We start from the raw sequence: 22,962 nt of genomic DNA on the forward strand, positions 1-22,962 counted from the left end.
AGGAGGCATGATTGCGACCCCCTCAACAGAAAGCGGAGGCATGATTGCGACCCCCTCAACAGAAAGTAACAATGCATGATAAGTGAAAAAAAGGAAGTTCAAGCACCTATAGTGCTGGTGAGATACTGGTGAAAGGGAAATGCTCACTCAGAAAAAGTGGATGGCAATTTATAGAGTAATAAAATTGAGATATTTGCAGGAAATATTAAACAGGAATGTGCCCCAAACGCCATATTGTGGGATATGGAGGCAGCAGGACCATTCTTTCCTCAGGTTCTGGCTGACAGGACATATACAGGAAGGTTTTTTTGATGTCACCACTGGATACAATGTTTGTCCTTTTCCATGTGCAGCTGAGCCACAACCCTTTGCTATTTGCAACTGATAGAGCAGACATGAAGCCAAACATAATCCTCTGTATAAATGAAGATGATGTCATTGGTTTCAGCAGAGAACAGATGACATCATCCATTATCACTGCTCTAATCATGACTCACACCTCCTGAAAAAACACATTACTGTCAGTGTCATGACACACAGGCACATAGGAAGACGTGTGCTGTGCGCCTCCTCCATTAAAGGACATCTTTAAAAGCCAGAATGGATCTTCCTGCAGATAAATCCAGACACAAAGAGGAGAGGATCCAGCAAGGTCAGAAGTAGGAGTGCTGAGCAGATGGTGGAGGATCAGGAATAACCCCCTCCCTGTCTGGAGCAGGTTCAGGGACCCCTGCAGGAACAGACCTCTAAAGATCCTAAAACTGGGGAGGGGGCCACGCTGGTGTCTGCGACTTAACGTAAAGCCAACTCTGATGCCTGAAATGCAGATGTAGGTCACTGGAACAGTGCGATTACCGAAGAAAATCCTTCAAATCAGAGGATGAAGCAGATGACGAAAAGGAGGAAAAAAAATAAAGAAGAAGGTTCTATAGGATGACCGAAAACTCTGGACACAAAAATCCTCAGAGGGAGGTGCCATGTACAGAATGTGGTATAAGGAGCGACCTGACGCCGGCCAGGGACAACCCCACGGTGCAGGACGTTCAGGGATGAAAGGAAGAAGCCGCAGCTCCAGGAAAGATGAATGAAATCTGGACGGCTCCAGGAATGTAGAGAGCGGCAGAAAATGCGGAAAGCTCCCTCCTCTCCAGCTGCCAGCTATAAATACAGTCTGTGCAGCTGGTGCATGATAAGGCCCTATATACACATGGAGAATCCCGGAGACACTCCAGGCCGGCTCTGCCGCCATACACGACACTATGTACACAGCCCAAAACTCAGACCACAGAGACAAAGACAACCAGGAGATCAGTCCTGAGGGCCGCCTGATGCCAGATCCATGGAGAGGACTTGTCTCTGCAGCACATCCCAATCGATGAGATGGAGGCGCTGCCACTAGTGCGTGTCACATCCACATGATGCCAGAGGAACTCTGCCCCATCACACTACTGCTGCAGACTTGTACTCTTCCCATAGTGGCCCCATCACACTGCAGCTGCAGACTTGTACTCTTCCCATAGTGCCCCATCACACTACTGCTGCAGACTAGTACTCTTCCCATAGTGGCCCCATCATACTGCAGACTTGTACTCTTCCCATAGGGGCCACATCACACAGCTGCTGCAGACTTGTACTCTTCCCATAGTGGCCCCATCACACTGCAGCTGCAGACTTGTACTCTTCCCATAGTGCCCCATCACACTACTGCTGCAGACTAGTACTCTTCCCATAGTGGCCCCATCATACTGCAGACTTGTACTCTTCCCATAGGGGCCACATCACACAGCTGCTGCAGACTTGTACTCTTCCCATAGTGGCCCCATCACACTGCAGCTGCAGACTTGTACTCTTCCCATAGTGGCCTCATCACACTGCGGCTGCAGACTTGTACTCTTCCCATAGTGGCCACATCACACTGCAGCTGCAGACTTGTACTCTTCCCATAGTGGCCACATCACACTGCTGCTGCAGACTAGTACTCTTCCTATAGTGGCCCCATCACACTGCTGCTGCAGATTGGTACTCTTCCCATAGTGGCCCCATCACACAGCTGCTGCAGACTTGTACTCTTCCCATAGTGGCCCCATCACACTGCGGCTGCAGACTTGTACTCTTCCCATAGTGGCCCCATCACACTGCGGCTGCAGACTTGTACTCTTCCCATAGTGGCCACATCACACTGCCGCTGCAGACTTGTACTCTTCCCATAGTGCCCCATCACACTGCAGACTTGTACTCTTCCCATAGTGGCCCCATCACACTGCTGCTGCAGACTTGTACTCTTCCCATAGTGGCCACATCACACTGCTGCTGCAGACTTGTACTCTTCCCATAGTGGCCACATCACACTGCTGCTGCAGACTTGTACTCTTCCTATAGTGGCCCCATCACACTGCTGCTGCAGATTGGTACTCTTCCCATAGTGGCCCCATCACACAGCTGCTGCAGACTTGTACTCTTCCCATAGTGGCCCCATCACACTGCGGCTGCAGACTTGTACTCTTCCCATAGTGGCCACATCACACTGCCGCTGCAGACTTGTACTCTTCCCATAGTGCCCCATCACACTGCAGACTTGTACTCTTCCCATAGTGCCCCATCACACTGCAGACTTGTACTCTTCCCATAGTGGCCCCATCACACTGCCGCTGCAGACTTGTACTCTTCCCATAGTGGCCCCATCACACTGCCGCTGCAGACTTGTACTCTTCCCATAGTGCCCCATCACATTGCGGCTGCAGACTAGTACTCTTCCCATAGTGGCCCCATCATACTGCAGACTTGTACTCTTCCCATAGGGGCCCCATCACACAGCTGCTGCAGACTGGTACTCTTCCCATAGTGGCCCCATCACACTGCTGCTGCAGACTTGTACTCTTCCCATAGTGGCCCCATCACACTGCCGCTGCAGACTTGTACTCTTCCCATAGTGCCCCATCACACTGCAGACTTGTACTCTTCCCACAGTGCCCCATCACACTGCAGACTTGTACTCTTCCCATAGTGGCCCCATCACACTGCCGCTGCAGACTTGTACTCTTCCCATAGTGGCCCCATCACACAGCAGACTTTTACTCTTCCTATAGTGGCCCCATCACACTGCAGACTTGTACTCTTCCCATAGTGGCCTCATCACACTGCAGACTTGTACTCTTCCCATAGTGGCCCCATCACACTGCGGCTGCAGACTTGTACTCTTCCCATAGTGGCCACATCACACTGCCGCTGCAGACTTGTACTCTTCCTATAGTGGCCCCATCACACTGCAGACTTTTACTCTTCCCATAGTGGCCCCATCACACTGCAGACTTTTACTCTTCCCATAGTGGCCCCATCACACTGCGGCTGCAGACTTGTACTCTTCCCATAGTGGCCCCATCACACTGCCGCTGCAGACTTGTACTCTTCCCATAGTGGCCCCATCACACTGCCGCTGCAGACTTGTACTCTTCCCATAGTGGCCCCATCACACTGCCGCTGCAGACTAGTACTCTTCCTATAGTGGCCCCATCACACTGCAGACTTGTACTCTTCCCATAGTGGCCTCATCACACTGCAGACTTGTACTCTTCCCATAGTGGACCCATCACATTACAGACTTTTACTCTTCCCATAGTGGCCCCATTACACTGCAGCTGCAGACTTGTACTCTTCCCATAGTGGCCCCATCACACTCCGGCTGCAGACTTGTACTCTTCCCATAGTGGCCCCATCACACTGCGGCTGCAGACTTGTACTCTTCCCATAGTGGCCTCATCACACTGCGGCTGCAGACTTGTACTCTTTCCATAGTGGCCCCATCACACTGCCGCTGCAGACTTGGACTCTTCCTATAGTGGCCCCATCACACTGCAGACTTGTACTCTTCCCATAGTGGCCCCATCACACAGCTGCTGCAGACTTGTACTCTTCCCATAGTGGCCCCATCACACTGCGGCTGCAGACTTGTACTCTTCCTATAGTGGCTTTCTTCACCTTCTCTTCCCCAGATAAGTGATGGACATGTACCCGGCCATCCACATGAAAGCAAGATTCATCAGGCCCGGCCGCGTCTTCCATTGCTCCCGTTCTGATGCTCATGTGTAAACTGCAGGCACTTCTGTAAGTTCACAGGAATCAGCCTGAGCTCTGACCGGTCTGTGACTACACTGCCCCATGTACAGAAAGGAGGCAGAGCATCACAACTTGCCATCAAAGCTGTAATGCTCTGCTTGTTCTGACTCCTAATGTATATTAGCAAGCATAATTTTAGCAACGTGTGTAACAGTAGATCTTCTATAGGACCAGGTGGGCTAGAAATCTGCTCACATCAAGGATCTCTAAGAGTCCAACACCCTGCAGATGGTTCTCCAGTGATTCTACCTTGGGTCAGTTCTGTTAAGTAGTAAAAACTGCAAACTGGGAGCACCGTGCAAAACCCACCTGGTACTGAAAACACCCCACAAGACCCGCCGTATATCCCGGGAACTGCCCTTTGAGACCCGCCATAGATATCCCGGGAACCACCCCATAAGGAACAGACGAACACCGGGAACACCCCAGAAGACCCGTCGAGAACACCCCACAAGACCCGCCATATATCCCGGGAACCACCCCATAAGGAACAGCCGAACACCGGGAACACCCCACAAGACCCGTCGAGAACACCCCACAAGACCCGCCATATATCCCGGGAACCACCCCATAAGGAACAGCCGAACACCGGGAACACCCCACAAGACCCGCCGTATACCGAGAACACCCCACAAGACCCGCCGTATACCGAGAACACCCCACAAGACCCTCCGTATACCGAGAGCACCCCACAAGACCCGCCGTATACCGAGAACACCCCACAAGACCCGCCGTATACCGAGAACACCCCACAAGACCCGCCGTATACCGAGAACACCCCACAAGACCCGCCGTATACCGAGAACACCCCACAAGACCCGCCGTATACCGAGAACACCCCACAAGACCCGCCGTATACCGAGAACACCCCACAAGACCCGCCGTATACCGAGAACACCCCACAAGACCCGCCGTATACCGAGAACACCCCACAAGACCCGCCGTATACCGAGAACACCCCACAAGACCCGCCGAGAACACCCCACAAGACCCGCCATATATCCCGGGAACCACCCCATAAGGAACAGCCGAACACCGGGAACACCCCACAAGACCCGTCGTATACCGGGAACACCCCACAAGACCCGTCGTATACCGAGAACACCCCACAAGACCCGCCGTATACCGAGAACACCCCACAAGACCCGCCGTATACCGAGAACACCCCACAAGACCCGCCGTATACCGAGAACACCCCACAAGACCCGCCGTATACCGAGAACACCCCACAAGACCCGCCGTATACCGAGAACACCCCACAAGACCCGCCGTATACCGAGAACACCCCACAAGACCCGCCGTATACCGAGAACACCCCACAAGACCCGCCGTATACCGAGAACACCCCACAAGACCCGCCGTATACCGAGAACACCCCACAAGACCCGCCGTATACCGAGAACACCCCACAAGACCCGCCATATATCCCGGGAACCACCCCATAAGGAACAGCCGAACACCGGAAAAAAAAAACAAGACCCGCCGTATACCGAGAACACCCCACAAGACCCGCCGTATACCGAGAACACCCCACAAGACCCTCCGTATACCGAGAGCACCCCACAAGACCCGCCGTATACCGAGAACACCCCACAAGACCCGCCGAGAACACCCCACAAGACCCGCCATATATCCCGGGAACCACCCCATAAGGAACAGCCGAACACCGGGAACACCCCACAAGACCCGTCGTATACCGGGAACACCCCACAAGACCCGTCGTATACCGGGAACACCCCACAAGACCCGTCGTATACCGAGAACACCCCACAAGACCCGCCGTATACCGAGAACACCCCACAAGACCCGCCGTATACCGAGAACACCCCACAAGACCCGCCGTATACCGAGAACACCCCACAAGACCCGCCGTATACCGAGAACACCCCACAAGACCCGCCGTATACCGAGAACACCCCACAAGACCCGCCGTATACCGAGAACACCCCACAAGACCCGCCGTATACCGAGAACACCCCACAAGACCCGCCGAGAACACCCCACAAGACCCTCCATATATCCCGGGAACCACCCCATAAGGAACAGCCGAACACCGGGAACACCCCACAAGACCCGTCGTATACCGGGAACACCCCACAAGACCCGTCGTATACCGGGAACACCCCACAAGACCCGCCATATATCCCGGGAACCACCCCATAAGGAACAGCCGAACACCGGGAACACCCCACAAGACCCGCCGTATACCGAGAACACCCCACAAGACCCTCCGTATACCGAGAGCACCCCACAAGACCCGCCGTATACCGAGAACACCCCACAAGACCCGCCGAGAACACCCCACAAGACCCGCCATATATCCCGGGAACCACCCCATAAGGAACAGCCGAACACCGGGAACACCCCACAAGACCCGTCGTATACCGGGAACACCCCACAAGACCCGTCGTATACCGGGAACACCCCACAAGACCCGCCATATATCCCGGGAACCACCCCATAAGGAACAGCCGAACACCGGGAACACCCCACAAGACCCGCCGTATACCGAGAACACCCCACAAGACCCTCCGTATACCGAGAGCACCCCACAAGACCCGCCGTATACCGAGAACACCCCACAAGACCCGCCGAGAACACCCCACAAGACCCGCCATATATCCCGGGAACCACCCCATAAGGAACAGCCGAACACCGGGAACACCCCACAAGACCCGTCGTATACCGGGAACACCCCACAAGACCCGTCGTATACCGGGAACACCCCACAAGACCCGCCGTATACCGAGAACACCCCACAAGACCCGCCGTATACCGCAAACACCCCACAAGACCCGCCGTATACCGCAAACACCCCACAAGACCCGCCGTATACCGCAAACACCCCACAAGACCCGCCGTATACCGAGAACACCCCACAAGACCCGCCGTATACCGAGAACACCCCACAAGACCCGCCGTATACCGAGAACACCCCACAAGACCCGCCGTATACCGAGAACACCCCACAAGACCCGCCGTATACCGAGAACACCCCACAAGACCCGCCGTATACCGAGAACACCCCACAAGACCCGCCGTATACCGAGAACACCCCACAAGACCCGCCGTATACCGAGAACACCCCACAAGACCCGCCGTATACCGAGAACACCCCACAAGACCCGCCGTATACCGAGAACACCCCACAAGACCCGCCGTATACCGGGAACACCCCACAAGACCCGCCGTATACCGAGAACACCCCACAAGACCCGCCGTATACCGAGAACACCCCACAAGACCCGCCGTATACCGAGAACACCCCACAAGACCCGCCGTATACCGAGAACACCCCACAAGACCCGCCGTATACCGAGAACACCCCACAAGACCCGCCGTATACCGAGAACACCCCACAAGACCCGCCGTATACCGAGAACACCCCACAAGACCCGCCGTATACCGAGAACACCCCACAAGACCCGCCGTATACCGAGAACACCCCACAAGACCCGCCCTATATCCTAGAAACTGCCCCATGAGACCCGCTTTAGATATCCCGGGAACCACCCCATAAGGAACAGCCTTATACCGAGAACACCCCACAAGAGGCGGCGTAAACCGAGAACACCCCACAAGACCCGCCGTATACCGAGAACACCCCACAAGACATGCTGTATATCCAGGGAACTGCCCCATGAGACCCATCTTATATATCCAGGGTACGACCCCATAACGGAACCAACTTGTGCCGAGAACAGACGAGACCCGCCATGTACCGAGAACACCCCACAAGACCCGCTGTATATAAGGAACACCCCACAAGACCCGCTGTATATAAAGGAACACCCCACAAGACCCGCTGTATATAAAGGAACACCCCACAAGACCCGCTGTATATAAAGGAACACCCCACAACACCTGCCATATACCAAGAACACCCCACAACACCTGCCATATACCAACACCCCACAACACCTGCCATATACCAACACCCCACAACACCTGCCATATACCAACAACACCCCACAACACCTGCCATATACCAACACCCCACAACATCTGCCATATACCAACAACACCCCACAACACCTGCCGTATACTGAAAACACCCCACAAGACCCGCCGTATACCGGGAACACCCCACAAGATTCGCCGCATGCCAAGAACACCCCACAAGACCTGCTGTATATAAGGAACACCCCACAAAACATGCTATACCGGGAACACCCCACAAGACTCGCCGTATGCCAAGAACACCCCACAAAACATGCTGTATATAAGGAACAACCCACAAAACATGCTGTATACTGGGAACATCCCATAAGACTCTCCGTATGCCAAGAACACCCCACAAGACCTGCTGTATATAAGGAACAACCCACAAAACATGCTGTATACTGGGAACATCCCATAAGACCTGCCATAAACCAGGAACACCCCACAAGATCTCCAATTTTAAAGATGCTGTGACCCAGCACCATCACAATGTGCCCGCTTCCACAGTGGCTCAGATCCTTCCTGTACGGACTGTTCACTCGCCACCATTGTCACCAGATACATATACATTCAGATATATACTCCAGTCCAGGCAGACACACACAGTACACAGCCTCGGCCGCTGGAGCTTTCTAGAACCCGGCTGGTGAGGATTTGGCCGGGCACAACACCCTGCTGGCAATGAAGGATTAGCAGAGTCATTTCATACAAAAGCCCTTCAGCTGAGCGAGCAGGACGGGCATCGGGAAGGGCACAGAGGAGCGACACAGGGCAGGGGCCAGACACAAAATATAATTACATCTAACCAACCCGCAGGAAAAACATCTGAGAGTGACAGAAAACGCCAGAAAAGCATCTCAGGAATGGTGACAAAGTCAGCGTGAAGCATCTGTGCAATGTGAGTAATGTGGCACTGAGGGCAACGGAGGTCTCTACATGCCAGGGCAAGAACGGCGGTAACCCATCATTAAAAAAATGTCAGCAGCGGCCCTATAAATCGCCCCTCAGTGTATGAACACACAAGTAGGACGCCTTCAGGAAGTGTATCACGGCACGGGTAGGGACAATATAATGGGCCTGCATTACCCCATCTGACACAGGTCTGAGGAGGCCCGGGGCTAGGAGGAAGCGGCCCGGGGCTAGGAGGAAGCGGCCCGGGGCTAGGAGGAAGCGGCCCGGGGCTAGGAGGAAGCGGCCCGGGGCTAGGAGGAAGCGGCCCGGGGCTAGGAGGAAGCGGCCCGGGGCTAGGAGGAAGCGGCCCGGGGCTAAAAAGAGGCCCGGGCAAAGAGTCAATCAACAATCTGCAACCATTTACACATTTGCACTATGCCCACCTAGTGGGTACAAGTCCATTCACTGTATCACCTCAAAAATGCAAATCAATGCTGCATTTAACCAGTGGTGGCGCTGCAGAGGACCTGAACTGACCCCTGCTATTGACAGACCGGATAGCCTAATGCATAATTATTCGACCTGTTGACTGTCTCCCTGTAGAAAACCTTCAGCATGGCTAAAAGCTTCCATAATGCACAGGTTCAGGATAGAAACAGATGGGTCAGGAAATAAAGTAACGGAAAGTTCGGAGAGAAACTTAATAAAAATTACTGGAAGGGGTTAAATACACCATTATAAGCTGCACACATTGCACGGCATTAGTGAAAGGCTGAGACGTCAATACAGAACTGAGCCATCAAGTGCAGAGGATCGATATGGAAGGCGGATCCGATCCAAGACACAGGACAAGATTGATAGCTCGGCTTTTACAGCGACCAGACATCTCCAGACCGCAGGGATGTTACTAATACAAACGGCCCTAGAAACGCTTCTCGGAAAAATTGCTTGATGCCTGGAGTGACGGAGGAGGGGGTCAACTGCACCGAGAAAAGGGGGATCAGCGCTCAGGCTCCTCTGCAAAGAGGCCCAGACACAGAAGAGGGGCCAGAATACAATCTGCACGGCTCCCAGGACTCCTATGGAAACTTATAGCTGGTGATATAATGTGCAATAATGCGGCAGTGTGCCTCTATATTTGTACATATCTTCGATGTTCATCCTGAGCCACCAGGTTCATGAATTTGCCACATCTACATATTTGCAGACCAGTAGAAATAATCATCGTGCTCTCTGTCCTCCAGTACCCAGAAAGGGAAAATGTATTGAGAAATCTGCAGTAAGGCAGGGGTGACATGGCAGACAGCGCACAGAGCGACAGAGACTGGGGCGACTCCAAGAAGGGGGAGAGGGCCACACACCCTAAATCAATTGAGGTGACCAGGACGCTGCAGACATGCTGGAAGCCATTAGCTCCTTGGTCACGGTCCTGAGCCTTTATGATCACAGACAAGGTGGACTTCAGCCCCTGGAGAAGAAACCAAACCTGGAGCCAGGAAATAATCCCTCCCGTCTGAGGAAACAAAAGGGGTCTCCTCACACAAAGGCTGCTGTGAGCGGAGACCCCCAGGCTGTGGCAGAAGCTCATCAGGAGGGAGATAGGTGGTGCACGTGTCATATATTCCATCGAAAACATAGGAGCCCAATGGATGGGGCCAATAATAAAGAAGCGAGAAATCCACAACCGCAGCAATGCCAAAGATTCAATGGAGCAACTCCGCCGTATGCGGGGCCCCTACTGAGAGGGGTGCTCCCGTATACAGAGCCCCTACTGAGAGGGGTGCTCCCGTATACAGAGCCCCTACTCAGAGGGGTGCTCCCATATACAGAGCCCCTACTGAGAGGGGTGCTCCCATATACAGAGCCCCTACTGAGAGGGGTGCTCCCGTATACAGAGCCCCTACTGAGAGGGGTGCTCCCGTATACAGAGCCCCTACTGAGAGGGGTGCTCCCGTATACAGGGCCCCTACTGAGAGCAATGCTCCCGCATACAGGGCCCCTACTGAGAGCAATGCTCCCGCATACAGGGCCCCTACTGAGAGCAATGCTCCCGTATACAGGGCCCCTACTGAGAGCAATGCTCCCGTATACAGGGCCCCTACTGAGAGCGGTGCTCCCGTATACAGAGCCCCTACTGAGAGGGATGCTCCCGTATACAGAGCCCCTACTGAGAGCCCTACTGAGAGGGGTGCTCCCGTATACAGAGCCCCTACTGAGAGCAATGCTCCCGTATACAGGGCCCCTACTGAGAGCAATGCTCCCGTATACAGAGCCCCTACTGAGAGGGGTGCTCCCGTATACAGAGCCATTACTGAGAGGGGTGCTCCCGTATACAGAGCCCCTACTGAGAGGGGTGCTCCCGTATACAGAGCCCCTACTGAGAGCAATGCTCCCGCATACAGGGCCCCTACTGAGAGGGGTGCTCCCGTATACAGGGCCCCTACTGAGAGGGGTGCTCCCGTATACAGGGCCCCTACTGAGAGCAATGCTCCCATATACAGAGCCCCTACTGAGAGGGGTGCTCCCGTATACAGAGCCATTACTGAGAGGGGTGCTCCCGTATACAGAGCCATTACTGAGAGGGGTGCTCCCGTATACAGAGCCATTACTGAGAGGGGTGCTCCCGTATACAGAGCCCCTACTGAGAGCGGTGCTCCCGTATACAGAGCCCCTACTGAGAGCAATGCTCCCGTATACAGAGCCCCTACTGAGAGCAATGCTCCCGCATACAGGTCCCCTACTGAGAGCAATGCTCCCGTATACAGGGCCCCTACTGAGAGCAATGCTCCCGCATACAGGGCCCCTACTGAGAGCAATGCTCCCGTATACAGGGCCCCTACTGAGAGCAATGCTCCCGCATACAGGGCCCCTACTGAGAGCAATGCTCCCGCATACAGGGCCCCTACTGAGAGCAATGCTCCCGCATACAGGGCCCCTACTGAGAGCAATGCTCCCACATACAGGGCCCCTACTGAGAGCAATGCTCCCGCTTACAGGGCCCCTACTGAGAGCAATGCTCCCGCATACAGGGCCCCTACTGAGAGCAATGCTCCCGCATACAGGGCCCCTACTGAGAGCAATGCTCCCGCATACAGGGCCCCTACTGAGAGCAATGCTCCCGTATACAGGGCCCCTACTGAGAGCAATGCTCCCGTATACAGGGCCCCTACTGAGAGCAATGCTCCCGTATACAGGGCCCCTACTGAGAGCAATGCTCCCGTATACAGGGCCCCTACTGAGAGCAATGCTCCCGTATACAGGGCCCCTACTGAGAGCAATGCTTCCGTATACAGAGCCCCTACTGAGAGGGGTGCTCCCGTATACAGGGCCCCTACTGAGAGCAATGCTCCCGTATACAGGGCCCCTACTGCTGGTAACTTAGTTGTATACAGCGCCTATACTGAGGGTCAGAGTCCATTGGCATGTCACCATATACGTCACATAATTCCTTTTACATCCAAGTTTGGGATCTCTAAGATTTTGCACCACGTATTTATTTTTCTATGGAGAATGTGGAAGCTTCAGACCGGACGGCCTCTTTATTCCTCTCACCATTGTGTCGGCCGCACTTCAATCAAATCCCAAAGCTAAAGCCTTCACACTCACATGGCCCCTGCGCACAACGCACCCCCGGGCCCACTGCCAGCATACCGGCATTAATGGATGGGGCTCATGTGATGGCAGCTGGGTGCTGCTCAGACTCTTCCCCACACAAATATTACCGTTCCTAAGCAATGGAAACCAGAGAGGAGACAACACCAGGAGCTGCTGCAGCGCCTCGTGCCGGCCACAGATATTCCATGGTTAGATCTGGGGGCTCTGTCTGCTGCAGAGAGTGACGGCTCAGACCCCCGTCCCCAAACCGTAGTCCTGGCGGACTCCTGTATGCAGGCGACAGGAGCTCTTTGATGTCCATATTGTGGGATGCTCCCCTCCTCACTTTTTGGGGACTCAGTATGGGAGGATATGGAATCTCAGCTCCTGGGAAAACAAGGCGATATTCCTCACGTTGCCGGCGCTCGTCCTCTCCGGACCCTTCATAAGGCGCTCGCCACAATACAGACTCAGCGGGACGGAGGCAAGGGTCACACAGCAGAGAGATGTGCAAATCGGGGGGGGACATCCTGCCCCTGTGGCTTCCCCGTCATAGAGGGAGATGTCCGGATGTGCGCACAGGTGGAGATGACAACGCAGGCGACAAAAATAAAAAAAATACATATAAAATTCAAAATAATGTAAAAATCCATTTAATCCATCACCAGTAGAATAGATCAGAAAACCAAATATCCTGCATTATCAGTCAGTAATAGGGTCCAGTACAAAGTGATAACAGCCTTTTTATGGTTTTCCTCCCCTACTTCCAAGAGTCAAAACTTTATTATTTTTCCATCTCCATAGATGTATGAGGGCTTGTTTTTTTGCGGGATAAGTTGTAGTTTTGCAAGACACCATTCATTTTACCCTATAATATAATATACTGGAAAAAAAAATCCAAATTTTTGTGTATGGCGGGCTGGTATTTTTATCGATAACTTTTGGATCTAGATATAGTTTGATCAACTTTTTGTTGCATTTGCATTTTTCTTTTATCTAAAAAAGGCGCTTATCTTCCAGGTTAATTACTTTGATCTTTTTAATAAATTGAGCATTTACAAATCTGGTGAAAGCAGATGGGTTTACTTTTCAGCTGGAAATAGATGAACAATTTAAATAAAAAAATGATATATATATGCTGTATATTTTTTTTATTATAATTATTATTATACTATATATAAATGTATTGGTTTTTTTTTAATATATACTTTCTTTTTCAGCCTTTTTCCTGCCTGGAAACCTTCCATCGCTTGCTCTGTGTACAATGATGGCTGGGCATCAGAGGAATCCCAATATGGCAGCCACATGGCAAAATATTTTCATGTGCACTGGCGATTGCACCCTCTCAGCGATTGCTGTTTAACCATTTAGATTCTGCAAACAGACCTAACTCCGAAAAGTGGTGATTGTAAAGTAACACATGGCTTCAGAATCAGAAATCACACAGGGTTGCTTTGTAGTCTGCAACCATGGATGCACATAAGTCTGCATAGGAGCTGCATACACATTTTTTAAATTACAACTGTGCAAAGTCTTTATGTTGCAAATCATTTTACCAATCTGGCTGTGGTAAAACTACAACTCCCAGCACGCCAGCTATCTTTGCATGCTGAAGTTTGCAGTTTTGCAATAGCCGGAGAGCCGCAGGCTGCTGACCACTGCTGTAGAGAAGTATAAAAGGCTGCATAATTGTATAGTTTTCTGAAGCAGTGATGAAGGAGCAGACACAAAGCCGCGCTCCCTCACACCCACCACAACACTCAGACTTGGCAGCCCCTGTCCCTGCGCTCGGCCCTTCCCTCCGCTGAGCTGTGATCGCCTCCTGAATTCTTTCCTAACTCTGGTATGAGCCCTAAATAGCCTGAAAAACACCAAAGAATCACATGCTGAATGATAGGACGGTGCGGAGCAGCTCCGACCCTGTAAATATTTCATTCTCATCCGACCGGCACAATCGGTTAAAATTCCTTTTCTGTAACCTGCTGCCATAAACACATGACGCGGTTTCCTCTAAATCCTTCCATTTAGATCGCACTGGAAGGTAAATAATGCATCAGTCTGCTCTGCAAATTGCACTGCGGCTGATTGATAATAACTGGATATAGAAGGAGCAGAGATGAATTTGTCTTAACTCTTTGTGTTCACCACAATCTGCCGGCTGTGAAATTGACCCCCAGTGTAAAGTGCACCGCTATCCTGCCTCCCAGTTACTTGCTTGCTGAGTGGCGGTGCGCTCCAAAGGATTGACAGCTTGGCACACAGCATGGACACACAAGCACATTTATACTGGCCAAGCATGTGTATGTCCTAAATGGGGAGAGGGGAGTACAGCGCTGCACAGAACCCCTAGTTGAGACTTATCGGCCACAAACAGAAAAATAAACACAGGATTGGACATGTTGAAATCCAAACATGTCCAATCCTGCCCCCGATACCTGCTGTGTGGACATCAACCATAAATCTTTACTTAGATGGAGGGTCCCAGCCAAAAAAAAAAAAAGGTGGGTTTGGCCGAGTATGCAGCTCCTGTGCAGACCTAAGTGTCTCAATGACGACAGACGTCAAACACTCTGTGGTGTGATCCTGCGGTCAGGTGGTACTTCGCTCCCTCTCCCTCCTCTGTTTGATAACCTACAAGTAAAAAAAACTGTGCACAACGATGGAGATACATAGTTCTGCACAGGAGCTGTAAACATTAAAAAGGTCACACTTTTTGCAAAGTAGAAATCCTTTAAATATATGGCCCACTCAGATCACATCAATCGAGCCAAGCTAAAATGCTCTGTGCTGCTGTACAAAATAACGCATCTTCCAGATGAAAGCGAGAAACTATAAAAGGTAAATTGCCAGCAACTTCTTATATGCTGATGCAAAATATATTATATATATATATATATATATATATTAGATAACATCTACCTTCACATTGCGAGCGCTTGCCTTAAAAGTCTCCAATTCACTCAACTACGTCAACCCAATACCTGTATATTCAGAAAATGCAAGAACGCATGGAGAGCATGTGAAAAAGAATATGTAACCCATAGCAACCAAAGAAACCTCCAGCACAAACTGCACCAGGACCCTATAGCCTGTGCTGACCCCATGAGGCGCTCTCCTCCTGTGCAGAGCAATGGATCACCAAACGCTGCTCATGTAATCTGTTTCTCAATTTCTTTCTATTCCAATGATAGACTCTGACTTTGTAACATAAGTCAGGTCAGACGTTACTGACCCCAAAAGACAGAGGGAGTCCGGGCCGTGCAGCCCCTGGGTTCTGTGTGGTTTGTATGCTGTTACTAGTCTGTGACCCATCTAATTATAATCACCCAGGGCAGTGAGGAGACAGGAACATTCAGCGAGAGCCTGAGAACTGCAGGGAGTACACAGGCTGCATGCTGAACAAGTAAGAGGGTACAATAGACAGCGGACATCCTAAGAGCTAAGGGACACAGGGACGAGCTATAATCCTGCACCAAGGCTTTACCTCCTGGGAAGGGAGAGGAGATCTGAAGAATGAGCTGAGATATTTGTGAATACATTACTTATCCCATACATCGTACTCCAGAGCTGCACTCACTATTCTGCTGGTGCAGTCACTGTGTACATACATTACATTACTGATCCTGAGTTACCTTCTGTATTATACTCCAGAGCTGCACTCACTATTCTGCTGGTGCAGTCACTGTGTACATACATTACATTACTGATCCTGAGTTACCTTCAGTATTATACTCCAGAGCTGCACTCACTATTCTGCTGGTGCAGTCACTGTGTACATACATTACATTACGGATCCTGTACTGATCCTGAGTTACATCCTGTATTATACTCCAGAGCTGCACTCACTATTCTGCTGGTGCAGTCACTGTGTACATACATTACATTACTGATCCTGAGTTACATCCTGTATTATCCCCCAGAGCTGCACTCACTATTCTGCTGGTGCAGTCACTGTGTACATACATTACATTACTGATCCTGAGTTACCTCCTGTATTATCCTCCAGAGCTGCACTCATTATTCCGCTGGTGCAGTCACTGTGTACATACATTACATTACTGATCCTGAGTTACCTCCTGTATTATCCTCCAGAGCTGCACTCACTATTCTGCTGGTGCTGTCACTGTGTACATACATTACATTACTGATCCTGAGTTACCTCCTGTATTATCCTCCAGAGCTGCACTCACTATTCTGCTGGTGCAGTCACTGTGTACATACATTACATTACTGATCCTGAGTTACCTCCTGTATTATACTCCAGAGCTGCACTCACTATTGCAGTCACTGTGTACATACATTACATTACTGATCCTGAGTTACATCCTGTATTATACTCCAGAGCTGCACTCACTATTCTGCTGGTGCAGTCACTGTGTACATACATTACATTACTGATCCTGAGTTACCTCCTGTATTATACTCCAGAGCTGTGCTCACTATTCTGCTGGTGCAGTCACTGTGTACATACATTACATTACTGATCCTGAGTTACATCCTGTATTATACTCCAGAGCTGCACTCACTATTCTGCTGGTGCAGTCACTTTGTACATACATTACTGATTCTGTAACTGGTGAACTGTGTGTTACTTTGTGATGTCTATTGTCTGTACATGTCCCCGCTTAATTAAAAAGTGCTGAGGAACATGTTGGTGCTATATAAATAAAATTATAATTATATTAGGAGTGCAGCTCTGGACTATAATAAAGTAATGCATTTACAAAGCTTGTCTACTTGTTATGCACATCATATCTATACATAAACTATAAAATGGTGCTCAAAAGGTGGATATATATTTACCCCCCACCCTTCCAGACCCTGCAGATCATGTCACCGCAGCAGACCCCCAAAGTAAGGCACGGGTGTGGGTGATGCTTATACTTACTGGTTGAATTTCCCTGCATCTGGATTATGCATTTTGATTCTTTGCTGAGTTCTCTTGTGTTGAAGGGGCGAACCCGAACGGCCACTTTCACAGAAGCGCCCGACATGGTGGTCCGAGGGAGGGACGTGCCAAATGTATAAAAGAATAGAAAGTCTGTTGGGGCGGGGGGGGGGGGAGGTGGTAAATCTCAGGTCCTCATTCTGGAAAAGAAAGATCAAACAATGTGACGTTAATAATAGAAGAGTGAACGACATTGTAACAAGACGGTAACAACGCTCCGCACCGCAGCCGGATCTATGGAGGAGCCTGACGTCATGCACCCAGCTATAGGCAAACAGGGGGTTAAAAAAACTGGGAGCAGCCGAGGACCTGACTCAGCAGAGTATACAGCGTATACCAGGTGCAAGCTGAACACAGGACAACAGCTCAGGCAGAGCTGGGCCGCAACCCGTACGGCCACCACTGCAAAGCCCTGAACAAAAAAACATCGCTCTTCACCCAATACAGTGGCGAGGGGAAGGGGGACACTTTCCTGGTGCACACAATCACTTCCTGTTTGTAGCCTCATATCACTGACCACAAGTCACTCCATAATTAAATGCTATAAATTTAGACTTATAAGCCAAGTTTAAAGTGCAGAAAAATGAAGAAAAAAAAAAAAAGACAAAACCAAAAAAAGTTTTTAGTCTGCTAACATGGGCTAGAAATGTAAACTCCTTCATGCACCATAACGGGTGTGTGGAGCAGGCTCAGGAGCTGAGCCTGCTCCATAGTGAACCGATGCCAGCTGTGCTATACAGCAGCGATCAGAGCCAGGTCCGATTGGCGTTACACCCCTTAAAATGCAGACGTGATCCTGCCCACGCGTCCATTCGAGCCCCAGCGATGGCAGCCTGGGACCCGCTGAAGATCTCTGTCACTACCACATTGGGCTTCATAGTGTCATCTTCACTATTTACAATAATACTGGAATATTACAGGATAAGGAACAAGTGATCAGAAGGAAACATGTTCAAGTCCCCGTAGGGGACTGAAAAATAACAAAAAGAAGTTTAAAAGGTTTACAAAGAGCGACGGGGACAGACATCTATCTATAATTAACATCCGAGAGTCTGATTCATTATTGCATTTGCGCCTTTTTGTGACTTAAAAGAAAATCACAGATAATGAATCGGACTCTAAATATATTTGGTTTTGCTGTGTCCGTAAAAATCCGAATAATCAAATTATTAAAAATTATTTAACCAACACAATAAAAGCCATAAATACATTTAAAAAAAAAAAAACAACCCGCAGTTTTGTCTTTTTTTTTTTTATTTTTGCCATACAGCTCCATCAACTGAAAAATAATAAAAAATTACGACGTTTGGAATAGGGGAAAAAAACGCAAAAAAACCCCAAAAATTGGTTGCATTTTTAAGGGGTTGTTACTGCGGCCCGAGTTGTGTGTGCCGAGCTCCGACCGCCGTCTATAGTAGGGGTCATGTACAAATCCCTGATCGGCTGCAGCTGTCCCTACGCCCCTCACTTGGTGCAGAGTCATGGAGAGCGGCAGGGTGTCAGGACGAGGATAATTCATTGGTGATGCGGTCACCTGAACCTTCCCGGAGGAGCTCGGCCAGTGACTCCTCTGCGTCCATAGCAACCAATCACAAAGCAGCTTACATTTGCTCAGAGCAGATTAGGAAATAAAAGCCGAACTCTGATTGTTTGATTTTCCAAACCTTAAGCAGTAATTAATACTGGATTACCAAAATGACCCTCAATAAGCGCCTGCTTGGCCCTGACAACCACGAGCGCTGGATAACAACTCCTACAGACTGTGAGATATACAAAATCTCCTTGCATTTTATTTCCCAGGCTTCAAAAGCTCCTCAGATGCTTCTTGAAGATCAGAGAGACGAGAGCGCGGCTCCTCGGTGTACGGGGAACAATGGGATTAGGGCGTCTTATTCTCTGAAATATATTTGGGTCACAAGAAATCTGAGAGTTGCTTAAAGCCATTAGCTGGGACATTAGTCCTGCACATACAAGACCCCCCTCCCATCCCAGACAATAGAACGATGAGAAATTAGTCACAGTCAATTAGTATTTTATATCTCCCCCAAGGGCAATATGATAAAATTATTTAGCAGAAAAAGATTTTTATGTCTGAAAAAATTGTGACTATTCTGAACACAAAAGTTCATGAAAAAATACACAATTATAAATTTAACAGCGGGGGGAAAGTGAACTGGTCAGGCATAGTTTACCCAATACATTGGAAGAGCATTGAGTTTGTAGGACACTGTTTACTTTCACACTTTGGTCGGCCCTTGAGCTGATCAGGTATTGTTCAATATCACACCTTGGTCGGCCAATGTTTACTTTACATATATCACTAATTTAATTAAACTGTACTAATCCTAACTGCCATCTTAGGTGATGACACCAAGACATTATGGTTTAATCTTGGGAAAAAAAATCACACAAAAAAAAAAAAAGAGCACTCATACCGATTTTTAGCCATGAAGGCAATGAAGCCAAGACGCTTAATAACTAGGCATATTTGACATTTTGGAGTTTAGGAAATCTAGGCCATCACTCTCTGCAGAAGCTTTGGATATAATCCCCGGCCACTTAGGAGACGACCATCTAGTAGTGCTGGAGATGTAATAAGGACCATGAAGGACGGGAAGTAAAATCGCTGTCATGTCCTTGTAAGCGATCCATGACTATACGACCCTAGTGCCAATGGGCATTGTCCTTCTGCCACAGGGGAAATAGCTGAACTTGGTCAATCACAATGTATAGGCAATGCCACATTCACAAATCCGAGGACTGTAAATCACGGACCGGCCGTGGGCCTCCTAGCACAGATTTAACAGCCTCATGGGAAGGCGAGGACACCGCAGCCAACCCCTAAATCGCATACTGGGTCTGCGACACTCGGATATGTGAATGAGGCTTAAGCCCTAACATCAAAACCTCCAGAGGACCAGGGCGCACCTAAAAAACCTTCTCTGCACCAATAATCCACATAATTTTTCCACTTTTAGATCAAAAAACTTGAGCTCTTTTGGCCTTGTTTCCACCTACACAGTAATGGCCGGGACCTGCTAGTCCGTGGATCAGATTTTCATCAGAGTTTGGCCAGTGTCTGTTTTTGCCATTAGTGATTTTCTCATATGCTTATAAAATAAAATGATAAAACTTTGCAAAGCTTCTCCTATACGTTACAATATCAGTCATGGGCCGTGTGCTGTCCCTGACTATCTCAGACCCATAGACCTCTATGGGTAATTTGGATCTATCATTCGGATCAAAAAATGGACATGACTGTTTTGGTGTGAACCATTTGATTCATCAAAAAAAAAAAAAAAAAACACGTGTACAGCCGCATAGACTTTAATGGGTTTTGCAAATAAAGCTGCTGACCACTTGCAAAATCATGCGACCAATAATGAGCAGACCCTTAATGCCCGCACGATTCTGCACAGCCGCCCGGAGCATATTATGTCTGTCTATAACCTAAGGAGTTGACTCGCAGGAAGAATCCTTCAGTCCGGGAGCTCCGACAATGTGGGATTATTACATACGGGAAGAAATATATTCAGAATCATGAAAGAAGGAATCTGATTCCAACTATATCGAATTCCTCTCTCCAGGGATCCGCACATCCCAGGACCTAGAGGGGGCTGCAGGAGCCCAAGAGGGGGTCTAAAGCCATTCTTCCTGATCAGCCCCCGCCCCATGAAGACAATAGGACGCGGCTCAGACTACAAAGCCCATTGTTTCTCCAGTGTCCACTGCAAACAGCAGGGAGGTTTCCAGCTCATAAAATAAAACCTCCACCATTCACATCCCAGAGGAAGATGTGCGCAGAACCAAACGTGAATTCCTGCAGCGCCGTCACATAGGAGGTCGGAGCAATGGCCCCAGGTTATATTACATCAATACAGTCCGACCCCTGAGAGCTTCACGTCTTTTATACTCCTCAGCGGTCGCCACGCTCCTTCCGGGTATTAAATATCCCTTATGCTTAATAAAGAACCAATTGCTCTTAAAATAGTCATGTATGATCTCTAAGCCAGGAGGAAACCAAAAACAGATGACACACACCCCAGGTAATACTCAGGTGATAGCCCCAAACTCCATCTTGGAGGCCACCAGAATTTGTCAATTATTTTTCCAAGTTAAATGTTTATTTTTTAGGACCTCAATATGCGGTGCATCTCCAGGAAAGTTAGAAGTCCATCTCTTACCTAATTTGAGGCATAAGCTATTTATCAGCTCCATGCTTTACACTGCAGCTCATCTTGATCAGATAGGCTCCTGTGTACAAGCAGCAGCTCAGCAGGAAGTCGAGTAATATATAGATATTCTGTCCTTGGTGCAGTGGAAATCAACTCTATACACCGACTTCCTGCTGTTGAGCTGCTGCTAGTACACAGGAGCCTATCTGATAAAGATGAGCTGCAGTGTAAAGCATAGACCCAATAATGAATGAATGAATGAATGAATATATATAATTTTTAATACTTTGCTAATATTTTGGCATTGTTCAGATTGCAAAATACAATATTCTTAGGAAAGAAAAATGTGCCCTGCCCCACCTCTGCCCCTCAGTGAGACTAAATATATCAGTGCCAGCGCCTGGCATTATATATTAATATCTGTGCTCGCGGGGAGCGATCTGTCACCTGCCGAGAGCAGCTTGTGTTATGTCAATGACCCGGCGGCTGGTGTGTGAGGCAGGAAGCCGAGAGGACTGAAGAGATCCACTATATGGAGGCCATCATTTATGCCAGTCACTTCCCTTATCCCGTTACCCTCGCCTCCCCCCCCATCCCTAATTAGTCGCTCTCTGATTTCCCATTTCCCATTTATTCAGCACCAGCCTTACGTAACGATGCACGAGCCATTAGGACTGCAGAGCAAATCAGTGCATATTACAGTATACGGGGGACGCCATGGCAACCGCTCCCTACACATATTTCCAGTGCAAGAGAAATAAATGAATTTTACTAGTCATGAGCAATTCAGCCGACTCCGTCAATGTAGCATGAAAACATCAGCAAAAATGACAAAAATGCAGAAAAAAAAAATTGCAAAATGCTTGTAAAAACAAGCAACTTTGCAATTAAGTTTGTTGCCTAGGTTACTAGCCACCGCTGCAGTTAATCAGAGGTAGCCTGCGTCTCCTAGGCAAGGAGCGCAGCACCTGTAAGCTTTCTGATATGCAGCTTGCAAACGCTGCTCAGAAACTGGTTGGATCCTGATATTCTCAGAGCCCCCCCCGGCTCCTCAGTAGCCCCCTGTGCTCCTCAGATCCTGCAGAGGAAAAGCACCTAGATAGTCATGTAGCTTGTTGAAAGAAAAGTATCACAGGTGTGTCAGATGTGACAGACAGTCGCCCTGCAGTTGGTTGCAGAAGATCTCTTCGTTTGGCATTACAGACGCCTTCTTGAATCTGTCTCACTTTAGGACCCAGCGGCTACCTCCCTCCTGCTGAAAACAGAAAGTATTTAAACACCCAGGCCTGGGTGTTTAAA

At 49.6% G+C, this 22,962-nt stretch overlaps 1 protein-coding gene across 20 annotated transcripts in view; it reads right to left on the reverse strand.

Annotated features, from left to right (window-relative positions):
• KIF1B (kinesin family member 1B) overlaps positions 1 to 22,962 on the reverse strand; it is a 95,515-nt gene that overhangs the window by 64,796 nt on the left and 7,757 nt on the right. For all 20 annotated transcript variants that reach the window (XM_073657270.1, XM_073657264.1, XM_073657256.1 and 17 more), the window contains exon 2: positions 17,429 to 17,628. In XM_073657270.1, coding sequence (XP_073513371.1) covers positions 17,429 to 17,534 — 106 coding nt within the window. In that variant the 5' untranslated portion in view covers positions 17,535 to 17,628. The remainder of the gene's footprint in view (positions 1 to 17,428; positions 17,629 to 22,962) is intronic.

The sequence above is a fragment of the Phyllobates terribilis genome, unplaced genomic scaffold (assembly GCF_046119375.1).
Source record: "Phyllobates terribilis strain yellow unplaced genomic scaffold, ASM4611937v1 Scaffold_12__6_contigs__length_324123572, whole genome shotgun sequence".
In the NCBI taxonomy this organism is placed as follows: domain Eukaryota; kingdom Metazoa; phylum Chordata; class Amphibia; order Anura; family Dendrobatidae; genus Phyllobates; species Phyllobates terribilis.